This window comes from Pteropus medius, unplaced genomic scaffold (assembly GCF_902729225.1).
Source record: "Pteropus medius unplaced genomic scaffold, Ma_sr-lr_union100, whole genome shotgun sequence".
Taxonomy (NCBI): domain Eukaryota; kingdom Metazoa; phylum Chordata; class Mammalia; order Chiroptera; family Pteropodidae; genus Pteropus; species Pteropus medius.
Genome location: NW_024344378.1, coordinates 60,381,829 through 60,404,355, shown reverse-complemented (window position 1 = coordinate 60,404,355; position 22,527 = coordinate 60,381,829). Strand labels below are relative to the sequence as shown.

The following is a 22,527-nucleotide window of genomic DNA, read 5'->3' as shown; positions in this document are numbered from 1 at the left end:
TGGTTAAGCTATAATATAATTAATTTAACTAATAGTTAACCAGCACCTATATTCAAAGCACTCTGCTAATTACTGTGAATGCAGACAGATCTGAGGTTTATAAAATTGTGATTGCTTCACTATAAGAATTAAAAGCATAAAGAAATACCTCCCCAAAATGATACGATTTCTTGAATTAAACTGGTTTAATCTCTCAGTGACTTAGAAATTAGTAAAGACTCAACTTTGACTAAAATCTTTGGTAAACCTAAAATAAGACATTTCTTGGTTTAAAAAGCATAGTGCACTAGGATAAACAAATAACAGAAACAAGCTGATACAGAAAGCATTTTGATAGTTGTCAGATTGGGGTCAGGGGGATGAGTGAAGGGAGGAGGGGTTAAGAGGTACAAATTGATAGTTACAAAATTGTCATTGGGAATATGGTCAGCAGTATTGTAATAACTATGTATGGTGTCAGATGGGTACTGGATTTATCAGGGTGATCACTTCATAAGTTACATAAATGTCTAATCACTGTGTTGTACACATGAAACTAATAGAATATTGTATGTCAACTATAACTGAAAAAAATTAAATATAAAAAATTAATTTAAAAAAATAAAAAACATAAAAAGCAGAGTGCACTAAGCATATATCATACATACCATAAGTATTCATATTTACTTATAGAATAAATATGTTTTGGTCCATTTTTCAGCAGCCTGTCCATGTCATAGAGTTCTTAGATTTTAAGTGTCTAAAGCACATGTCTTGATAAGGGAGGAAAAGCTGACCTACTCAGCAAAGAAAATACTTTTCATTAGCTTATACAGCCATCTCCCCGCCCTCCCATAAAAAGTATAATGTCAACCCCTAATTGCAGCATTGCTCAACTAATTTCTTACCTTTTTACTCTTATAAATACATTTCCTTCTTGTTCCAAAGGAAGATGAAGGCATCTTTCTCCATTCAACATTCAGTCTCTTATAGGAAGTAGAGAAAAGTTTAAGAGAACTCTCCAGTTCATTCAACATTGCATGGAGAAAGAGGCCCTGTGAAGCACCTAAAGTAGCCCTTTGGTACCACTGCAGATCCTTGAGTTGCCTGCCAGCTGTTTATCAGAGTTCAGAATTAGATTCAACTAAGCTTCCATAAAGTGCCTCCCTAAATCTTGAATGGTATATTAGTTATAACTGGGGTTCAGGACCTTTATCCCCTAAAAGAATACCTTTATACTTATAGCTATTTTTTTCCAAGTAGAATAAATTACCGATTTATTTAATTGAATGGTTTTGTTTAAAAGTATTTATAAAAGAGAATTTATTTAAAATAATCAAAAATCAAACTCAGAATGAAATTGAATATTTATTTGAATTTCTCCTGGTAATAGCACTCAACATATAAGAAAAACAAACCAAGCTGAGAGATTTTGTTTTAAATGTAGCCATTTTTCAAAAAGTGAAAAGTTGGGTTCTGTATTTATTAGCAACAAGTGGGACATCTTTTTTTAAAACTACCATTCAAAAAGTAGTATTTTGAGAAATATATGCTATGATTAACATGATGTGTTTTATAGAATGGATGCATATCTGAATGTCAATGTGAATATGAAAGAAATCTGTCTTAAAACCATATTGGAAAACCAAATGTTCTTTTTTATAAAAAGTAGTTTGAAATAAAAAGGAATTTCCTAGTAAACTCAATAAACTTTCACACATGGGATTTTTCTTTTAAAAATCCCCATCTACCCCACCCCCCACTGGAAAAAAAAAAAGTAGTACATTAGATTATAGCCATTACATGACAGCTCATTTCTGTACAAAGTGGAAGCTGGTTATACAATGTTAACCTCCTAAAGTGCATCTTTTGAAGACTTGTCTAGTAAAATTGCAGTATCAAATATATAAAATACTTAACATCAGACATGCAATAATAAAGCTAAATCATTTAAACTACTTTTAAAACTTTTGATTCACCAAAGAATAGAGATGTCAAATACAGTAGCGTTCTCATTCTCCAACAGTATATATGCATTCTATGCTTTTGTTATTTGGCAAATCTTTTGGAGTTGAATAAAATTAATGCAGTCTAAACAATATTTCTTCTGTCACTGTAATACAATTCTTCATGCAGAACAGTTAGATGCAGAGCAAGAGTTAGATTTTTGGAAGTTTTGGTGTGTTAACCACAGGATTTGCCTCCTGTAAGTATCTCCTCCCTGCACTCTTGTAATCATAGGTGCAGCTGTGAGTTTCTGCATAGCGATGAGAAGCACAGAAGTTGTTTCCACATCTAAAGCACAAAAAAAGTTCATATGAATAGTCACATTTCTATTGGAGGCTCATCAGGAGATCAGAGCCTGACTTCGGGTAGTCAAACAGGTGCCCTTAGTTTCTCTTTAGCAATCTCAGCATTGGCATTTCCCTTCCACTCATAGACAAGCACAAGCACCCCCCAAAAGAACAAGTTAATTGTCCGGAAATATAAGAGTTTATAATAGAAAATCCATTATGAAATAAAATGGAGTTTCATCTTTATGTTTTTATATAGTAGTAAAATTGCAAAATGTGATAAATATGTCCACCATTTAACCTGGAAGAACTATGAATTTCTGAGAAATTGTCTCACAAAGAAAATTAAATTATATAAAACCTACCTAAGCCATGACAGGATTTAAAAAATATTTCCAGCAATGAGGTAAGCTGTTTCCATTTGAATAGAATACACTCTAAAAAGCAGCAGTTATTTTTAGTGCCTGGCCTTAACCTAAGGGTAAACACCATCCTTGGAGCAAATTAATCAATGCTAAAGAAAGAAATAATTATAGGTGGAAAAATTACATTGTTTTTGTAAATACATTATTCATCTGTTTTGAAATAAAGATGTACCATGTAATTGTTAAAATTTATACTATATTAATTTTAAATTCAGTCCTTTTTTGTTCAATTTAAAATAGAATCTTGGAGGGGTTCTATATTCAAACAAAAACCAAGTATATCTACCATAAGACAAAGAAAGAGTATTCTCCCATTGGTTTAAGTCTCTTAATTTAAAGGGCAGGGGAGGATCTCATGAGTTTGGAAATTCATAAGCTATCTACTTACTATTTACTTCAGCTAATTAGGAGTTCAAGTGAGGGCTGCTATTTGAACCTCATCTTCACGACATTATATTTGAATATAAACTATTTAAAGAATATTTTAAATTGTATCCCCAAGCTGGGTCATCACAAAGAAAGAATCTCAGCTTTTCCAGCTTGCCAACCTACCTACATTCATAGCTAGTAGCCAATCCAGTTTTCTTTCCACAAAGAAAACAATGCTTTGTTGTTTTCTTCTTTGTTTGAATAGGGGCTTTCACAGGTGGGAGGTGATGAGTACATTCTCCTATTTAGAGAAAGAACACTTTGATTAATACAGGCATAAAGTTCTAAATGTAAAATACTATTCAGCAAAACACACAAGTAAACTTCTATAAATAAATTAATTTATTTTTATATCTAAAATTATTTACAGAATCTGCAAGTGAAGATGCAGTAGAACTGTCATATTTTTAATATGTGGTAAGTATCAACTGACTGGGACTCATATTCTTAAGACTTTTTGTCACACCAATACTTTTCTGATTATTTTTAAGAGCAATCAGTAAAAATTAAGTACATCAAACGTTGACAGAGTGAAGGTTCAAAATCATATTTAAGAGGCCTCTGAGAAATGACATAATATGTAATATAATTAACATGTTCTTTTACACCAAGAAGGAGCACCAGTGTGTCTCGAAAGTGGTCTTATAGTCCTGATTACACCATAGAAATTAATCAAACCACGAGCAAGTTATTTATTCTTTTAAAACTTCAATTTGTTCATGTTTAAGATAACAGAACATGTATGTTTCTTCCTAAATTCCTAAGTGTTTTAAGGTTAGCTCAGTCCTCACATTTAAAAAGCATTCTGAAAATTTTAAGTGTTATAATTATATAAAATATCATACCAATAATGATTAATATGGTGCACTATAAATTCTGTACTATCATAACAACTTTTTTTTTACCTTGAAAATAAGAGTACATTTGTCATAAGAAGGAATTAAATCAATTTAATTACTAAGTGAAATGCTTTTAGAGTTGAGCAAAATTCCAACAAATCCCTCATAAGTAGAGAGGCTCATTATTCACAGTTGTTACAATAACAATACAAGTACACAGTGCTTGGTGGCACTCAAAGGCCAAGAAGCAAGAGGCAAACAAAAGAAATAAAAACAAGGGGAAGGAATAGAAAAAACACTGAGTGTCAATTGTACTGGTACCTATTCTCAACTACTGAGAAAGATTTGGGAGGTGTGGGCTTGATGTTTATCTGACAGTTAAAAGTCTCTGAAAACTCTTCAAGGGTTCAAAAATGTGGAATTACAATTGTTGATACACCTTTCAGATGCTGAGTTTGCTTTATTACCAATATAAAATACATTCCCAAATCTTTTCCAAAACAGGAAACAAAGTGTGAAACTACTAACTGAATGACTCCTAATGATGTTGGACACCAATTCAGTTAATAAGTGCTTTCTTCTTCAAGAACATTTCACAAAGGTAATGGGATACTTTCCATTTCTTAAAAAATAAATGTAAGATAAGCATTCCACAGGACACAGAGGAAAGGCATATACTACCAGATATATTTTGGAAGCTCATCTAATGGCAATTACCTTTGAAATTCAGGCTTAGAATATTCTTCCCTAAATAGTAGTAGAAAAATCTGTTGATGACAATTTAGTTCAATGTAGTCATATTTTCATTTTTGTCTTTCCTTGGGGTGCTTAACTCAATGTTTCCCAAACTTTTTCACTCAAGAACTCTTGTGAATGTGCCAAGACAAAGGACATATTAGTGACAGGAATGAGGTGGCAGAGAAATATAACTGCAGTCTTCTCCTATGAGAATGTTTCCTATATATCTTTCCACCCACCAGAAAAAAAACAAAAAAAACAAAAAAACAACAACAAGAAAAACACATTCATTAGTCATCTACTCCAGGCCAGGAACCATCACTAATATATAGGTTCCCTACAACAAACAGGAAAAAGTCAAATTCCTTGGACTGGCATTCAAATCTTATATATTCGATATGATACCTTCCTAACTTGCCAGAGTCATTTTCTGTCATTTACCACATCATACCCACCCCTGAATGAGGCACCAGTCACATTTGTATAATCTCTTTTTATAAAATATTCTACTCCACCTTATCAACCTAGTAAAACTCTATTTATCCGATAGGAAGAGAGCACCAATCACCAACTCCTCTCTAAAGCCTTCTCTCAAACATGTGTTGAACGTATGAATAAAGAAAAAGTCAATAAAATAATGCTGATGTGAAGAGTTGCTTTTCAGAAGATTAAAGACATTTGGATTAACTCTCTTTTTTGGCATTTTCAGGTCTAATATTGGATGTAACATAATGATCTATAAAAATTCACACAACAGAAAAGACAGCCAACGAAGTAATAGTGTTCAAGATGCAAGTTTGGTAATCATCTGCCTAAAAATTATGACTAAAACTATGAAGGTGGATAAAATTTCCAAGAGAGACCCTATAATGAAAGGCAAAGAGGACCAATGGAGGAACTTATAGGTCAATTAAACAAGATATGCCAAAACTTTCATAGACTCTTCTAAGTTAATTTAGAATAACACAGTTGTAACTGAAGGAAAATGGCAGCAAGTTACGCGGCTCTAGTTGGAGAATCATTACTGCAAAGAGCAGCAGATGACTTGACCTAAATGAAATGAATCAATAGAGTGTATACCCAAGGACAAGTAGAGGGCAGGTAAAATGAGTCAAAAGAAAACTGAAGTTAAAAACAAACGAAACAAAAATCTACCACAATGTTATACCATTGAGAGAGAGAGAGAGATAGGGAGAGAAGGAGACAGGAGAAGGAGGAGAAGGGGAAGAAGAAGAGGAGGAAAAGGAGAAAGAAAAAGGAGGAGGAGGAGAGATGAGAAAGGGAGAGATACTGAGAAAGAAAGGAGAGACATCCACTAGATTTGAAATTGTGGAGATCTTTGGTGACCTCAGTAACAGCAATTTCAGAGGAGCTGTGAGAAGAGAAGTGAAGAACGTACTGAAGGCTGAATGTGAGTTAAGAAGAGTATAAATACGTGAAACAAATTTTCAGGAGGCTGAGCTGTAGGTTAGGACAGGACAGACTTGAATATGTATCTAGGAAAAATAATTATAACATTAAAGGTAGATATATTACAGTAATCAAAACAATGTGGTACTGGCATAAAGACATACATGTAGATAAATGGAACACAATTAGAGAATGAAGAAATAAATCCTCACTTATATGGTCAAATGATTGTGATAAGGGTGCCAAAACCACTCAGTGGGGGAAAAGACAGCCTTTTAAACAAATGATACTGGGAAAACTGGATATACACGTGGAAAAGAATGAAATTAGATCCTTACATTACACCATATACACAAGATAATTTAAAATGTATCAAAGACTAAACGTAAAACCTAAAACTATAAAACTCCTTGAAGAAAATATAGGGGAAAAGCTTCATGATGTTAGATTTGGCAGTGACATACTAGGCACACTAAAGGCACAAGCAACAAAAGAAAAAAATAGATAAATTGTACTTCATGAAAATTAAAAGCTATTGGACAACAAATGACACTATCAACAGAGTAAAAATGCAACCTACAAAATGGGAGAAAATATTTGCAAATCATATGTCAGGGATTAATATCCAGAATATATAGAGAACACCTAAAACATAATAACAAAAAACTCCCAAACAACTCAATTAAAAAATGGGCAAAGGATTTGAATGGACATTTCTCCAAAGAAGATATACAAATGGCTAAGTATATAAAAAGATACTCAATATCATTAATCATCAGGGACATGCAAATCAAAACCACAAAGAGAAACCACCTCATACCTGTTAGGATGTCCACTACAAAAAAAACAAAACAAAACAAAACAAACACAAAAACCCAGAAAATAACAAGTATTGGTGAGAATGTGATATGTTACAGCTATGGAAAACAGTATGGAGGTTCCTCAAAAAATTAAAAATAGAATTGCATATGATCCAGCCATTCCACTTCTTCATATATACTCAAAAGAATTGAGCAGGGTCTCAAAGGGATATTTATATATCCATGTTTGTAACGGTTTTGTCCACAGTAGCTAAAATGTGGAACACCACAAGTCTCTATTCACAGATGCACGGATGTATGTATGTATGTGTATACGTACACACATAAACACATATACATATACATATAATGAAATATTATTCAGCTTTAAAAAGTACGGAGATTCTGACATATGCTACAACATAGATGAAACTTGACATTATGCTAACTGAAGTAAGCCTGGCACAAAACGACAAATACTGTATGATTCCATTTATATAAGGTAGTTAGTTAAAATTATAGAGATAGAAAGCAGAATGGGTTGGGGAGAGGGGGAAATGAGTAGTTAATGTTTAATGGGTATAGTGTTTCAGTTTTCAAGATAAAACAAGTTCTGGAGATGGGTGGTAGTGACTGTTGTCCAACAATGTGAATGTACTTAATGCCACTGAATTGTACACTTGAAAATGATTAGAACAGTACATTTTGTTATGTATTATTTTACCACAATAAAAAAAATTGAACAAAAAAAGTGGATATATTAAGACTTTAGAACCTTGGGCCTTAAATAGTAGTGGAAAGCAAACTCTAAGTATCTCTTTAAAGACACAAAACTCACAAGACAACAATAATATATAAAATATCCTTTAGAACCTTGGACTACAAAGGTGATCCATCTTTGTAATGAGTTTCCTCATCCCTAGTCTGGGTATTAAAACATAAAAGATGATGATAGTAATAGGCTGCCTTGGAAATAATGACTGGCCAGTAAACTTTTACGTAAGGTGTTATTGGGAGATAGTCCCTTTCTTTTATCCAGAAATAACCACTTCATCAAAAGGAACTCACTACTATCCTTAATATTGGATTATGATGCTAAGAATAACCTTTCTAGGGTATTTTATCAAAACCCATCCAGCAGCTCAGCATAACTCTAGAGTGGCCAGTGACTGAGAAGGTTGGGAACGACATGTTAATTCTTCATTCACTGTGTCTTTTCACATAGACCATATCACTTCCCAGACAAGAGACACATAAATTTCGTTTTTGTTTTATTCTTCAAATATGTCCTATAGTCAGTTCTCTTAATCATTTTCTTAAGTAGAACACAGTTTAGGGAGTTTATTCTGTATATACCATAGAGAATGTTCTTCTCATTTCTCTTTGAAATTCAACAGTATGTACAATGATATGATTATTAGTCTTATATTGTTTTCAAAATTATCTGTAGCTTACCTACTCTTTTCCCTGTTGCTGTATTATTTCCATTCATTCCAATACCACGGGCAGACTACAATTAAAACACAAACATCTATAGAGGTGAGTTCATAAAGAACAGAAGCAAAGATCAGCAAACACAAAATAGTGTACTTTATTACAAAAATGCTATTAGGCTTTTCTTTAAAATTATTTAATTTTAATTAAATTAACTTGGAACCTGATTCTCACATCCAGCAACATTGTACTTATTATTTATCTTTAAGAGAGTATAATTTGATAGCTCAAAAATAAATTCTTATTTGAGAAAAACATTAATAAAAATATTTATCATTCAAAAATACAGTATTACCCCCTTAGCTGTGGTTTTGCTTTCCGTAGTTTAAGTTACCCACAGTCAACCAAGGTCCAAAAATATTAAAGGAGAAATTTCAGAAATAAACAATTCATAAATTTTAAATTGCGTGCCATTCTGAGTAGCATGATGAAATCTCACTCCATCCCTCCCAGGATGTGAATCATCCCTTTGTCCAGAATATCCAACTCACTTCATCTCATCACGTAGGCATTGTACCATCTCACATCATCACAAGAAGGGTGGGTATAGTACCATAAGATAGTTTGAGAGAAAATCACATCACATAACTTTTATAACAGTATATTGTTATAATTGTTCTATTTTATTATTAGTTATTATTAGTATCTTACTGTGCCTAATTTATAAATTAAACTTTATAACAAGTATGTATGTATAGCAAAAACACAGTATAAAGATTGGTATTATTGTGGTTTCAGGTATCCACTGGGGATCTTGGAACATCTGTCCCATAGATAATGGGGGACTACTGTGTATGATAAATTGTTTACACTAAATTATTTTCAAATTACGGTTCTCAATTTAGGACTAAAACATTATTTAAAATTCAACTGTCAAAGATTTTCTACAAACTAGATAAACATTTTAAGAGAAGCTATGAAAAGAAGTAAACCTTAGGCCTCCTTATTTATGTAAACAAAAAATGAACTTAAATATGTTGACTCACTAAAAGGATAACTAGTAGAACATATTGAAAGGCAGATACTTACTAGAAAAAATTCTGTAGAGTCTAACTGAGGAGAACTTTTCCTAGGGCTTTCTTCCTGAAAATGCTGGAGATTTGTAGACAGCCCAATTCCAGAGGTCCGAAGCCTGCCTGCCCCACGTGTGCTCTGTAACCCATCTCTGCTTGCGCTCCGGGCCAGCGAGGCAAGAAAACCTATATTATTTACATAACCAACAGGCTCTTTGGAAGCCTTGTTAGCCATTTCTGTGATGTCCCGAGCCTCAACTTTAGAAATAATATCAGATCTTTTCCCAGGTGAATCAACTTTAACAGCTCGAAAGCGAGTAGTCCTAGAAAAAGAAGAATCAGTTATATTTCGAATATCCAATGACCGGAGCACATTCTGTGAAGCAGAAGACTGGAGATTCCCAGACTCAAAACATGTGGACTGTCTCTGCGGTTTCACCAGAGAATTATGGAGCGACATTGGTGTAGAACAGTGAAGAGGTGACAAGAGTCTATTCTTTTGAGGACTTAATTCACGGTGGTTGAGAACTGTAGTCTCTACTGATTCACCATTCAACACTCTTGCAACATGTTTCAGATGCTGTTCTGTAGCTTCCAATCCTTTATCACTATTAGTGAGTGAGACCTCTGGATTTACCTTCCATGTGCCTTCTAAGCCACTGCTCTGTTCATTAGTATTTCCTTCTGTAAATGAAGTAAACAAACCCACTTCAGGTAGAAGTGATTTTTCAGTTACACACTCTTCAGAAGTTGGAAATAAAACAGTGTCATCCTCATTATTAGATGACAAATTTCCTGAAAAGTGTTTTGTCTGCCTAGGCAGGGATGATCCAAAATGGAGAATAGAATTAACAAACTCTTTGTCATTTTCGAACTCCACATGGGTTATCTGAGGTGGTAGTTTGATGCTACCACTGGAATGAGACAGTGTGTTACTCTCCCAGTTATCATCTTCCTTAAGAAAATCACTAGCGATAGATGATATGGGTCTATCAGCAGGTGGCAGAGTTGCCAAACTTGAAATTGCATTGCTGGATGTTTCAGGTAGATATGCATTCCCAGGAGAAGGTAAACAAGACTGCCCAATGTGGGGGAGAACTCTTAACAATCTGTGCCGAGCAGCTGTCGTGGAACTACTAGAAGGTCGAGGAGCTATAGGTGGGCGAGGTTTTACCTTGACAGCTTTCTTAGGCTAAAAGAAAAGAGTGAATATATAAAATTCCTTTACATAGTCATTTTCTCTGCACATAAACAAAAATTAATGAAGGAACAGAATGTGATTTACTGTAATATACTGGCATTTTGATTACCTCAATTTAAAATGTTTAAAATAATTGATACCTTAAGCTGATGACAGAAGAATTTTGCTATTTTCGAGTATAATTTTCTGAGAATTTTAAAGAAAAATAACTATTTTCCTCATTTCTGATTAATTATCAGAAGAATGAAAAGAAAACTCATTGTTCATATTAGATACGACATTGCTGATCTATTTTAGATCCCAAACATTTTTCCTAGTAAGATGAGTAAGTGGTTGGTTAGGTAGGTATTGCAGAAAAGAATTAACAAGGGGAAAGTTGAAAGGACAAGGCTCCCATTGAGAACTTGATAGTGAAGGTAAAGAAGGTAGCAAGAAAGTGAAAGTAAGAATCCTATAGACACAAAAGGGAATAACAAAATCAGAAAAGACACCAACCTCACCTTCCAATAAAAGTGACATTGATTTAAAAAACTGCATTTCACTATACCAAGAGAAGGTACTCTTGAAATAAGTAACTTCTTTTGCCACACAAAATCCTCAATTTTGTATATACACAATTGTTAATATTTATTAGAGTAAATAAAAAATACGCAAAAATTGGAGGATAAACAGAAAAAAAAGTAGACTCAATGCATACACAGCTACTATAAAATAAAACAGAAAATGAGAATCAGGACATTTCAGTTAATGAAAATTCTGCTCCTCACCAAAATAATGAAGCAAAGGAAAACTGTATCACAGAACTCAAAACTGAATTAATATCCTTAAGTTAGTATTTGCAGGTATTTTTTAAAAAGTCACATCACATTCAGAAATCTAAAAGCTCAAAGCACAATGGACAAGGAAAAAAGGAAGAAATGAAATGAGGCTGACCAAACCCAGAAAATAATCTGAAGATCACTAAATCGTCATGGAAATGAAGACTAAATTACAAGGTGCCCAAGGGAGATTAGATTCTACCGAACATTTAATAAAAGTACTGAAAAAAGCCAACAGGATACACATGATATAAAGAATCAAGTGTCTGTATATAAGAAAAGGATCTAATATATGTACAAAGGAAGTCCCTAAAAAAATAAAACATTAAAAGGTAAATGATAATAAATCATCTCAAAATAAAACTTGACTCTTCATATTGAAAGACTCGGTGTATAGTAAAACTTGACGCCGAATGGTTAATTCTAAGACAGATCCTAATAGAACAATCAATCTAGAGACCCATCCGAAGATTAGCTGAACAGAATTCCCATAACTAAGGATGTAAAGAAGAGGCCACATCAAGATTTGTAAGAGGGGCGGAGATGCAAAACGGGCTGGCCCAACACTGGGAGAGATATCTTGACTTCAGAGGTGTCTCCCGGAAGAACGAGGGGCCCCAGTCCCACACCAGGGCTTTCCAGCCCAGGGTTGCAGTGCTGGGAAGAGGAGTCCCCACAAAATGTGGCTGCGAAAATCAGCAGGGATTCCTATCGGGTGAGATGAAAGACTGCTAGAAACCTGGACATCCCTTTAAAGGGCCTGTGCACAGACTACCTGCTCACATGAAATCACCCTGGCCTCTGGCAAAAGAATAGCAGCTCAAGAGGTGCCAGAGATGTTCAGCAGCCATTGTCGCTTTGTTGAGCTCTCCTCTTATGCAGCCTACGGGAATGTGCCACCTTGCCTGTGTTGAGCCCTTCCCCAACACAGTCAAATATGAATCTGTATTAGCCTGGTGAAATCCACTCGTTCCACCCTGCTGACTCCATGAGACTCAGCCCTACCCAATTCATACACTGCTGGGAGCATTTTCGTGGCTAGGCAACCAGTCCACCCCAAACTCTCAGTAGGAGGCTTCTTCAGCAGCAATCAACAGGCCTCACCTGGAGTGACTCTTGAGTCACTTTTGGTAGCAGGCAACCAGCTCTGGCCCAAACTACAATATTTCTTGAACAAACCTCAGGGGTCTGTGGGCCTTATGGGCAGTGGCTGGCTTCAATGTGATCTAAGACTTTTGTGAATGGCTACCCAAAGGAGACCTCAGTAGACACATGAGCCCACTGAGGAGAATCCCGCTCCATGGGTTCAGCCCTACACAGCAGTTCTTATGCTGTGGGCATGGCCAATACAGCCAGTCAGCCTTAGAGTCAATAACATCCGTTGATGTGCCAACAGCAATCAAGGCTCAACTACAACAAAAAGGCACACACAACTTACACAAGGGACACTCCTATAGCATCTGGCACAGGTGACCACGTAAAATGCACCACTGGGCCACAAAAACCTACTACATAAGGCCACCTGGCAAAGACTGGGGAATGTAGCAGATCTACCTAATACGTACAAACAAACGCAGAGAGGCAGCCAAGGGGAGGAAACAAAAAAAAGTGTCCCGAATGAAAGAACAGGAGAAAACTCCTGAAAAAGAACTAAACAGATTAGAGGCAAGCAACCTACCAGATACAGAGTTCAAAGCACTTGTTATAAGGTTGTTCAATGAACTTAGGGAAAGAATAGATGATCTCAATCTGAACTTCAACAAAGAGATATAAAAAAGAACAGAAACTATATAAAAGAACTAGTCAGAAATGAAGAATACAATAACTAAAATGAAGCATTCACTAGAAGAAATCAACAGCAGATTAGATGAAGCAAATAATTGAGTCAGTGATTTGAAATGCAAGGTAGCAAATACAAACACCTGATCAAAACAGCAAAAAAATTTTTTTTTTTTTAAATAAGGATAGTTTAAGGGACTTCTGGGACAAGATCAAGCACCACAACATTTGCATCATATAGGTAACTGAAAGAGAAGAGCGAGAGCTAAAGATTGAGAACCTGTTTGAAGAAATGATCACTGAAAACTTCCCTAATCTAGCAAAGGAAATAGACATACAAGCACAGAGTCCCAAACAAGATGAACCCAAACAGGCACATACCAGTTAAAATCCAAACATTGAAGACAAAAAGAGAATCCTTAAAGCAGCAAGAGAAAGGCAACTAGTTACTGACATGGGAGCTTCCATAAGACTGTCAGCTGATTTCTCAACAGAAACTTTGTAGGCCAGAGGGATTGGCATGAAATATCAAAGTCATGGAAAGTAAGGATACCTACAACCAAGACTACTCTACCCAGCAAGGCTATCAAAATCGAAGGTGCAATAAAGAGCTTCCTAGACAGGGAAAAGTTAAAGGAGTTCATCACCACCAAGCCAGTATTAAAAGAAATGTTAAAGGGACTTCTTTATGAAGAAGAAAAAAGAACATAAATATGAATAATAAAGTGGCAATAACTATGTACCTACCAATAAACACTGTAAATGTAAATGGATTAAATGCTCCAATCAAAAGATACAGTGGCTGAATGGATAAGAAAACAAGACCCTTACATATGGTGCCTACCAGAGACATATTTCAGATCAAAAGACATGAAAAGAATGAAAGTAAAGAGATAGGAAAAGACACATTGCAAAAATGGAAATTAAAAAAAAAAAAAGCTAGGGTAGCAATACTTATACCAGACAAAACAGACTTTGAAACAAATACTATAACAAGAGACAAAGAAGGACCTAGGAATCTCATGTCTGTGTATTTATCCAAAGACACACAAAACACTACATTGAAGGGACATGTGACTCATATGTTCATGCAACATTATTTACAATAGCCAAGATATGAAGGCCACCTGGGTGTCCATCAGTAAATGAGTGGATAAAAAGGTGGTACATATACACAATGAACTATTACTCTGCCACAAAAAAAGAATGAAATCTTGCCATCTGCAACAACACGGGTGGACCTAGAGGGTACTGTGCTGAGTAGAGAAGTCAGACAGAGAAAGACAAATGCCATATAATTTCACTTACAACAAACTCATAGAAATAGAGAACATTTTGATGGTTTGCAGTTAAAAAGGAGTTGAAGATAAAGAGACGGATTAAAAAGTACAAATTGATCATTTCAAAATAGTCATGGGGATGTAAACTGTAGCATAAGGAATATAGCCAATAATATTGTAATAACTAACTATGGTATCAGATGGGTACTAGATTTAATGGGGTGATCACTTCATAAGTTACAAAAAAAAGTCTAATCACCTGTTGTGCAATTGTATGCCAGCTGTAATTGAAAAATTAAAAAAATATTTTAAAAAAAGAGCTTCCCATACAGAGAAAAGCAAAGGAATGCATCACCACCAAGCCAATATTACAAGAAATATTAAAGGGACTTCTATAAGAAGAACAGAAAACACATATAAAAATAATAAAATAGCAATAACTATGTACTTATCAATAATCACTTTAAATGTAAACAGATTAAATACTCCAATTGAAAAACTGACTGGTAGCTGAATGGATAAGAAAATGAGACCCATACATATGCTGCCTACAAGAGACCCATTTTAAGTCAAAAGACACTCACAGACTAAAAGTAAAGGAATAAAAAAAGCTATTTCATCCAAATGGAAATTAAAAAGGAGCTGGGATAGCAATACTTATATCAGACAAAATAGACTTTAAAATAAAGACTATAATAAAAGACAAAGAAAGACATTACATAATGATAAAGGAATAAACACAAGAGAATATAAACCTAGTATACATTTATGAACCCAAAATAAAAGCATCCAAACATATAAAGCAAATACTGAGCAACAGAAGTGAGAGTTCAACAGTAATGCAGTCATAATGGGGATTTTAACACCCCATTGACACCAGTGGACAGATCTTCCAGACAGAAAATCAACAAGAAACAGTGGCCTTAAATGTCACACTAGATCAGATGGATTTAACTGATATTTTTTGAGCATTTCACCCCAAAGCAGCAGAATTTACATTCTACTCAAGTGCAAATGGACATTGTCCAAGACAGACAACATGTTAGGCCACAAAACAAGTCTCAATAAATTAAAAAGACTGCAATCACATGAGCATCTTTTCTGAACACAATGGTATGACACTAAAAATCAATTATAAGAAAAAACTGAAAAATACACAAACACATGGAGACTAAATAACATGCTACTAAACAATGAATGGGTTAACAATGAGATCAAGAAAGAAATCAAAAGAAACCTTGAGACAAATGAAAATAAAAACACAATCACCCCAAATCTATGGGGCACAGCAAAAGCAGTCCTAAGAGGGAACTTCATCGCAATACAGGCTTACCTCAAGAAACAAAAATCTCAAATAATCTAACCTTACACCTAAAGGAACAAAAAAAGAACAGTGAACAAGCCCAAAGTGAGTAGAAGGAAAAAAATAATAAAGATCAGAGTGAAAATAAACAAAATAGAGTCTAGAAAAACAATACAAAATATCAATGAAACCAAGAGCTGGTTCTTTGAAAAGAGAAACACAATTGATAAACCTTAACCGGACTCATCAAGAAAAAGAGAGGACCCAATTAAATAAAATCAGAAATGGAAGAGAAGTGACAACTGACTCCACAGAAATACAAAGGATTATAAGAAAACACTATGAACAATTACATGCCAAGATAATTGACAAACTGGAAGAAAAGGATACATCCCTAGAAACATAATAATCTTCAAAGACTGAGTCAAGAAGAAACAGAAAATCTTAACTGAACAATTACTACTAATGAAATAGAATCGGTAATCAAAAAACTCCCATCAAACAAAAGTCTTGGACTGGATGGCTTCGCAGGTGAATTTAAACCAAACACTCAAAGAAGAATTAACAGATAATATTCTCAAACTATTCCAAAAAATTTCAGAGGAGGGAAAACTCCCAACCTCATTTTTTGAGGTCACCATTACCCTGATTCCAAAACCAAAGACATTACAAAAAAGAAACTTATAGGCTGATATCCCTGATGAACATGATGCAAAAATCCTCAACAAAATATCAACAAACCAAATTCAGCAATACATTAAAAATATCCTACACCATGATCAAGTTGGCTTTATTCCTGGGATACAAGGTTGGTTCAATATCCGCAAATCAATTAACATGACACGCCACAATAACAAACAAAAAATCCTATGATCATATCAACAGATGCAAGAAAAGTGTCTAACAAAATCCGGCATCCATTTATAATAAAAACTCTCAGCAAAATGGGAATAAAGGAAATATATTTGAACATAAAAAAAGGCCATATATGACAACCCACAGCTAACATTATATTTAATGTGGTGAAAAGCTAGAAGTGTTTTCCTTAAGATCAGGGAAAAAAACAAGGATACCAACATTCACCACTTTTATTCAACATAGAATTGGAAGTCTTAGCCAAAGCAATTAGAGAAGAAAGAGAGAAATAAAACGCATTTGAACTGGAGAGGAAAAAGTAAAACTGTTATTATTTGCATATGACATACTATATAGAGAGAACCCTAAAGATTACACACAAAAACTGTTCAAACTGACAAATGAATTCAATAAAGTGGCAGGATACAACATTAACATTCGGAAATTGGTCGCATTTTTATATACCAGTAATGAACTAACAGAAAGAGAAATTGAGAAAACAATCTCAGTTACAATTGTGTCGAAAAATACCTAGAAATAAATTTAACCAAGGAAGTAAAAGTCCTGTACTTAGAAAATTACAAGACATTGAGGAAATAAACTGAAAAAGATACAAACAAATGGAAGCATATACCATGTTCATAGATAGGAAGAACTAACATTGTTAAAATGTCCCTACTACCCAAAGCAATCTATAGATTCAATGTAATCTCTCTCAAAATAATGGCATTTCTAACAGAATTTAAAAAATAATCCTAAAATTTATATTGAACCATAAAAGACCCAAAATAGCCACGGCAATCTTGAAAAAGAAGAACAAAGTTGGAGGTTTCATGCTGCCTGGTATGAAACTATACTACAAGGCTATAGTCACCAAAACATCATGGTATTGGCATAAAATCAGACACACAGGTCAATAGAACAGAATAGAGAGCCTAGAAATAAACCCATGTCTATATGGCCATCTAATCTATGAAAAAGGGGGCAAGAATATACAATGGGGTAAAGACATTCTATGCAACAAATGGTGATGGGAAACTGAATAGATACATGCAAAAAAATGAAACAAAAAAATAAACTCAAAATGGATTAAAGACTTAAATATAAGACCCAAAATCATAAAGCCCCTAGAAAATATAGGCAGTAAACTCTCTAACATTGCTCTTAGCAATATTTTTTTTTTTCTGATATATCTTCGCAGACATGGGAAACAAAAGAAAAAATAAATGGGACTACATCAAACTAAAAAGGTTTTGCACAGCAAAGGAAACCATCAACAAAACAAAAGATAACATACTGAATGGGAGACAATATTTGCCTATGATATATCTGATAAAGGGTTAATATCCAAAATTTATTTATTTTTTTAAAAAAAGCTCATACAACTCAACATCAAAAAAACAAACAATCCAATTTAAAAAATCAGCAGAGGACCTGAACAGGCATTTCTCCAAAGAGGATATACAGATGGCCAACAAACATATGAAAAGATGCTCAAGGTCACTAATTATCAGAGAAATGAAAATTAAAACAATGAGATATCACCTCGCACCTGTCAGAATGGCTATCATCAACAAATCAAAAAACAAGTGTTGACAAGGGTAGAGAAAAGGGAACACTTGTGTGCTGTTCGTGGGATTGCAAATTGCTACAGCCATTGGAAAATAGTTTGGAGGTTCCTCAAAAAATTAAAAATAGAACTACCTTATGATCCAACAGTCTCACTTCTGGGTATTTGCCTGAAGGAAACCAAAACACTTAATTTGAAAAGATATATGCACCCGTATGTTCACTACAGTGCTATTTATAATAGCCAAGATATGGAAGCAACCTAAGTGCCCATCAATAGACAACTGAATGAAGAAGATGTGGTTCTGTGAACAGCCTTGCCTGAAAGAGTTGTGAGCTTCACGCAGTGGCAGTGCCCAGGGATCAGGGCAGAAAGCAGAGAAGTGAGAAAGGCAGATAAGAAAAAGTTGATTATTACCAAGGCAAAAAAAAAAAAAAAGGTGTAGATGATACTCTTCATCACTCTGGCAACCAAATCAAAGTTATGACAGAAACAAGGAGCAAACAACAAGGAAAAATTGCTTGGGATCTAGAAACAACAAGCCATACAACTAGGAAGAAATCTAAGAACTCACCCTGCAACAGCAGAAAGTAAATAGAGGGTGAGGACTTGAGGCTGCTATGGTCCCAAGCAACTGAATGGGATGAAGGCTGTGGCAGCGGCAGATGCAGATGCCTCTGAAAGGGGCCGTGTCTGCAAGCAGACTTCCGCAGTGATGGACCTGCTTGTTCTGAGCACCAGTGCCAGTTTGGCTGGGCAGGGACTTACAAGGGTACACTGAGTTGTTTGAGTGAGGGACAAGGCGAGACTCACTCTGTATAGAAGTACCAGCGATATCCATTGTTCCTCTGTTGAGCTCCACACCCTCCATTGTGCGGACACAGTGCCGACATAGCAGAGACGTCATCAAACTGGATAGCAGAGGTTGCTCCGTCCACAGTATTCCCTGAAACTTTGCATCCCCAAACTCATGGCCCTACCCAAGCCACATCCAGGTGTATCCTTGGTTAGTCAAGTGCTCCTTGCTGAGCAGCACCTAGATACACTGGAGGCAGCTGGCTTTGGTTTCTGGTGTGGCCTTTTGAGGCAACTATAAGCACAGTATCTGTGGATTGCTTGCTGATCTTAACAGGTGGCCCCAGACGGGTAGAGGCTTGGGCTAAATTTGGCCTGGTGCCACTACTACACAAATCCACACTAATAAGACTGGGAGACTTAGAAGCTTCGCTTAGTACATAGAAACAGACACAAAAAGGCAGCCATGAGAAGACAAAGAAGCAGAAACCATATAAGAGAACAGATCAGAGATCCAGAAATAATGAAGTCAAGTAATCTAACAGATGCAGAGTTCAAAACACTGGTTATAAAGTTGCTCAGTGAACTTATGGGAAGTGTACATGAAGTCATTGAGAACTTCAACAAAGGGATAAAAAACATAAAAATGGAAATGGAAATTATAAAAGGGAACCAGTCAGAAATGAAGAACACATTATCTGAGATGAGAAGTATATTCAATGGAATAAATAAAGTAAGTAAAGAAGAGGATCAAATGACCGATATAGAGGATAGGAAACCCAAGGACACTCGATCAGAATGGCAAGAAAAAAGAAGCCAAGTCCATAATAATAATTTAAAGAGCCCATGGGACATTATTAAAAGTAAAAATATCTGTGTCATAGGTTAACTGAAGAGAGAGAACAAGAAATTGAATATATATTTGAAGAAATAATGATGGAAAATTTCTCTAACCTGGTGAAGGAAATAGGCATAAAACCCCAGGAAGCTCAGAGAGTCCCCAAAACCAAGAATCCAAAGAGGCCCACACCAAGACACATCATAATTCAAATGCCAAAGGTTAAATACAAAGAAAGAATCTTAAAAGCAGCAAGAGAAAAGCAGTTAGTTTATCTACAAGGGAGCACCCATAAGACTGGCAGCTGATTTCCCAAAAGAAACTATGCAGGACAGAAGAACTTGGCACAAAATATTCAACATGATGAAGACTCAGGATCTACAACCAAGAAGACTTTATCCAGTAAAGCTATCATTTAGAGTCAAAAGACAGATAAAGAGCTTCCCAGACAAAAATAAGCTAAGGGAATTTATCAGTACCAAGCCAGTATTACAGGAAATGTTGGAGGGACTTCTTTAAGAAAGAACATGTATCAAAAACAGGAATTAAGAATGGTAATAATTACATTCCTATCAACAAGAACCCCAAATGGAAAAGAATTAAGTGCTATAACCAAAAGATAAAGTGGCTGAAGGGATAAGAAAACAGGACCCCTACATACACTGCCTACAAGAGAACTACCAGCCAAGAATGATGTATCGAGCAAAGCTCTCCTTTAAAAATGAAAAATAAATAAAGACCTTTCCAGACATAGAAAAACTGAGGGAATTCTCCGCTACAAGGCCTGCATTCCAGGAAATAGTGAAAAGGGTAAGCTCACCTAAAACAAAATGACAAAAAAAGTACATAACTATGAGTGTGGCAACTAGCAGGCAGACAGAAGCAGAGTAGTGCAATCCTTATTAGGAACAGGGCATTATAAACTTAAACAACAAGAAGAGATTTATTATTGTAAGATAGTAATGAACATTCAGCACATATAGGGACACATTGAGACCACAATAACAGAAAAGGGGAGAAGATTCAAAGATCCAAATTAGCAAAGGGGAATGAGATACGGCACATACAGAAGAAAATGGACTACTATATATATACAACTATTCTTTACATATTCATAATAGTAACCACATGCCAAAGATTCAGAACTGAAGTATATAACATAAAACAAGAAGGACCAGAGGGAAAATTCACAATCCTCCCATCCCCCCAAAAAGAAACAAAAGGACAAGGAAGAAATGGAAACAACGAGTTACCAGAAAGCAAAAGATAAAATGGCTATAAGAAGACCTCATATTTCAATAATCATCCTAAATGTAAATGGACTGAACTCACCAATAAAGAGGCAGAGTTGCAGATTGGATCAAAAAACAAAACCCAACCATATGCTGCCTCCAGTTCCAAAGACAAATATAGACTCAAAGTGAAAGGGTGGGAAATGATATTTCAAGCAAATGGCATTCAGAGAAAAGCAGGAGTAGATCCTGACTCTTCATCCTGTTGAATATTTTGTGCCAAGCCCTTCTGTCCTGCATAGCTTCTTTTGAGAAATCAGCTGCCAGTCTTCTGGGTGCTCCCTTGTAGGTAAACTAACTGCTTTTCTCTTGCTGTTTTTAAGATGAAACAGACTTCAAAATAAAAAAATGTAAAGAAAAATACTGAGGGACACTTCGTAATGATAAAGGGAAGCATGCACCAAGAAGACATAACAATTATTAATATCTATGCTCCCAAACAGGAAGCTCTGAAATATATAAAGCAAATATTAACAGAACTAAAGGGAGAAACAGACCAAAACACTATCGTAGTAGGGGACATAAATACCCCACTGTTGGATATGGACAGATCATCCAAACAGAAACTCAATAAAGAAGTAACAACCTTAAGGACACATTAGACCAGCTGGACATAACTGACATTTACAGAGCCTTTCATTCCCAAACAGCTGCTTATACATTCTTCTTTAGTGCACATGGAACATTCTCAAGGATTAACCACATTCTGGGACACAGAGATAGCCTCAACAAATATAAGAGGGTTAAAATCATACCAACCACATTCTCTGATCATAATGCTTTGAAACTCAAGATTAACTGTAAAAAGGAAGCAGGAAAACCACAAATACATGGAGATTAAACAACATGCTACTGAAGAATGACTGGGTCAGAGAAGAAAAAAGAGAGATCAAGAGATACATAGAGACAAATGATAATGATAGTATAACATATCAAAACTTTTGGGACACAGCAAAAGCCGTCATAAGAGGAAAGTTCATATCATTACAGGCCTACCTCAAAAAACAAGAATGAGCCCAAACGAACAACCTAACACTTCATCTTAAAAAACTAGAAAAGGAAGAACAAATGAAGCCTAAAGTCAGCAGAAGATATCATCAAAATTAGAGCAGAATTAAATGAAATATGAGGTCTTCTTATAGCCATTTTATCTTTTGCTTTCTGGTAACTCAGTGTTTCCATTGCTTCCTTGTCCTTGTGCTTCTGTTTTCTTTATTTTGGTTGGCTTTTGTGGGTTTTCCCTCTGGTCCTTCTTGTTTTATGTTGTATACTTAGGTTCTGAATCTTTGGCATGTGGTTATCATTATGAATATGTAAAGGATAGTTATATATATACAGTCGTCCATTTTCTTCTGCACGTGCCTTATCTCCATTC

General features: G+C 35.2%; 1 protein-coding gene across 6 annotated transcripts in view; it reads right to left on the bottom strand.

Annotated features, from left to right (window-relative positions):
* Positions 1 to 1,333: 1,333 nt before the first annotated feature.
* The window catches only part of ZFAND4 (zinc finger AN1-type containing 4), a 79,126-nt gene continuing 57,932 nt past the window's right edge, over positions 1,334 to 22,527 (bottom strand). For 5 of the 6 annotated variants that reach the window (XM_039872392.1, XM_039872389.1, XM_039872387.1 and 2 more), the window contains 4 exons: positions 9,438 to 10,613; positions 8,370 to 8,424; positions 3,255 to 3,368; positions 1,334 to 2,274 (listed from right to left, as the gene is read on the bottom strand). In XM_039872392.1, coding sequence (XP_039728326.1) covers positions 2,108 to 2,274; positions 3,255 to 3,368; positions 8,370 to 8,424; positions 9,438 to 10,613 — 1,512 coding nt within the window. In that variant the 3' untranslated portion in view covers positions 1,334 to 2,107. Of the gene's footprint in view, positions 2,275 to 3,250; positions 3,369 to 8,369; positions 8,425 to 9,437; positions 10,614 to 22,527 lie in introns of all 6 variants that reach the window. The other variant, XM_039872388.1, reaches the window with a different exon arrangement.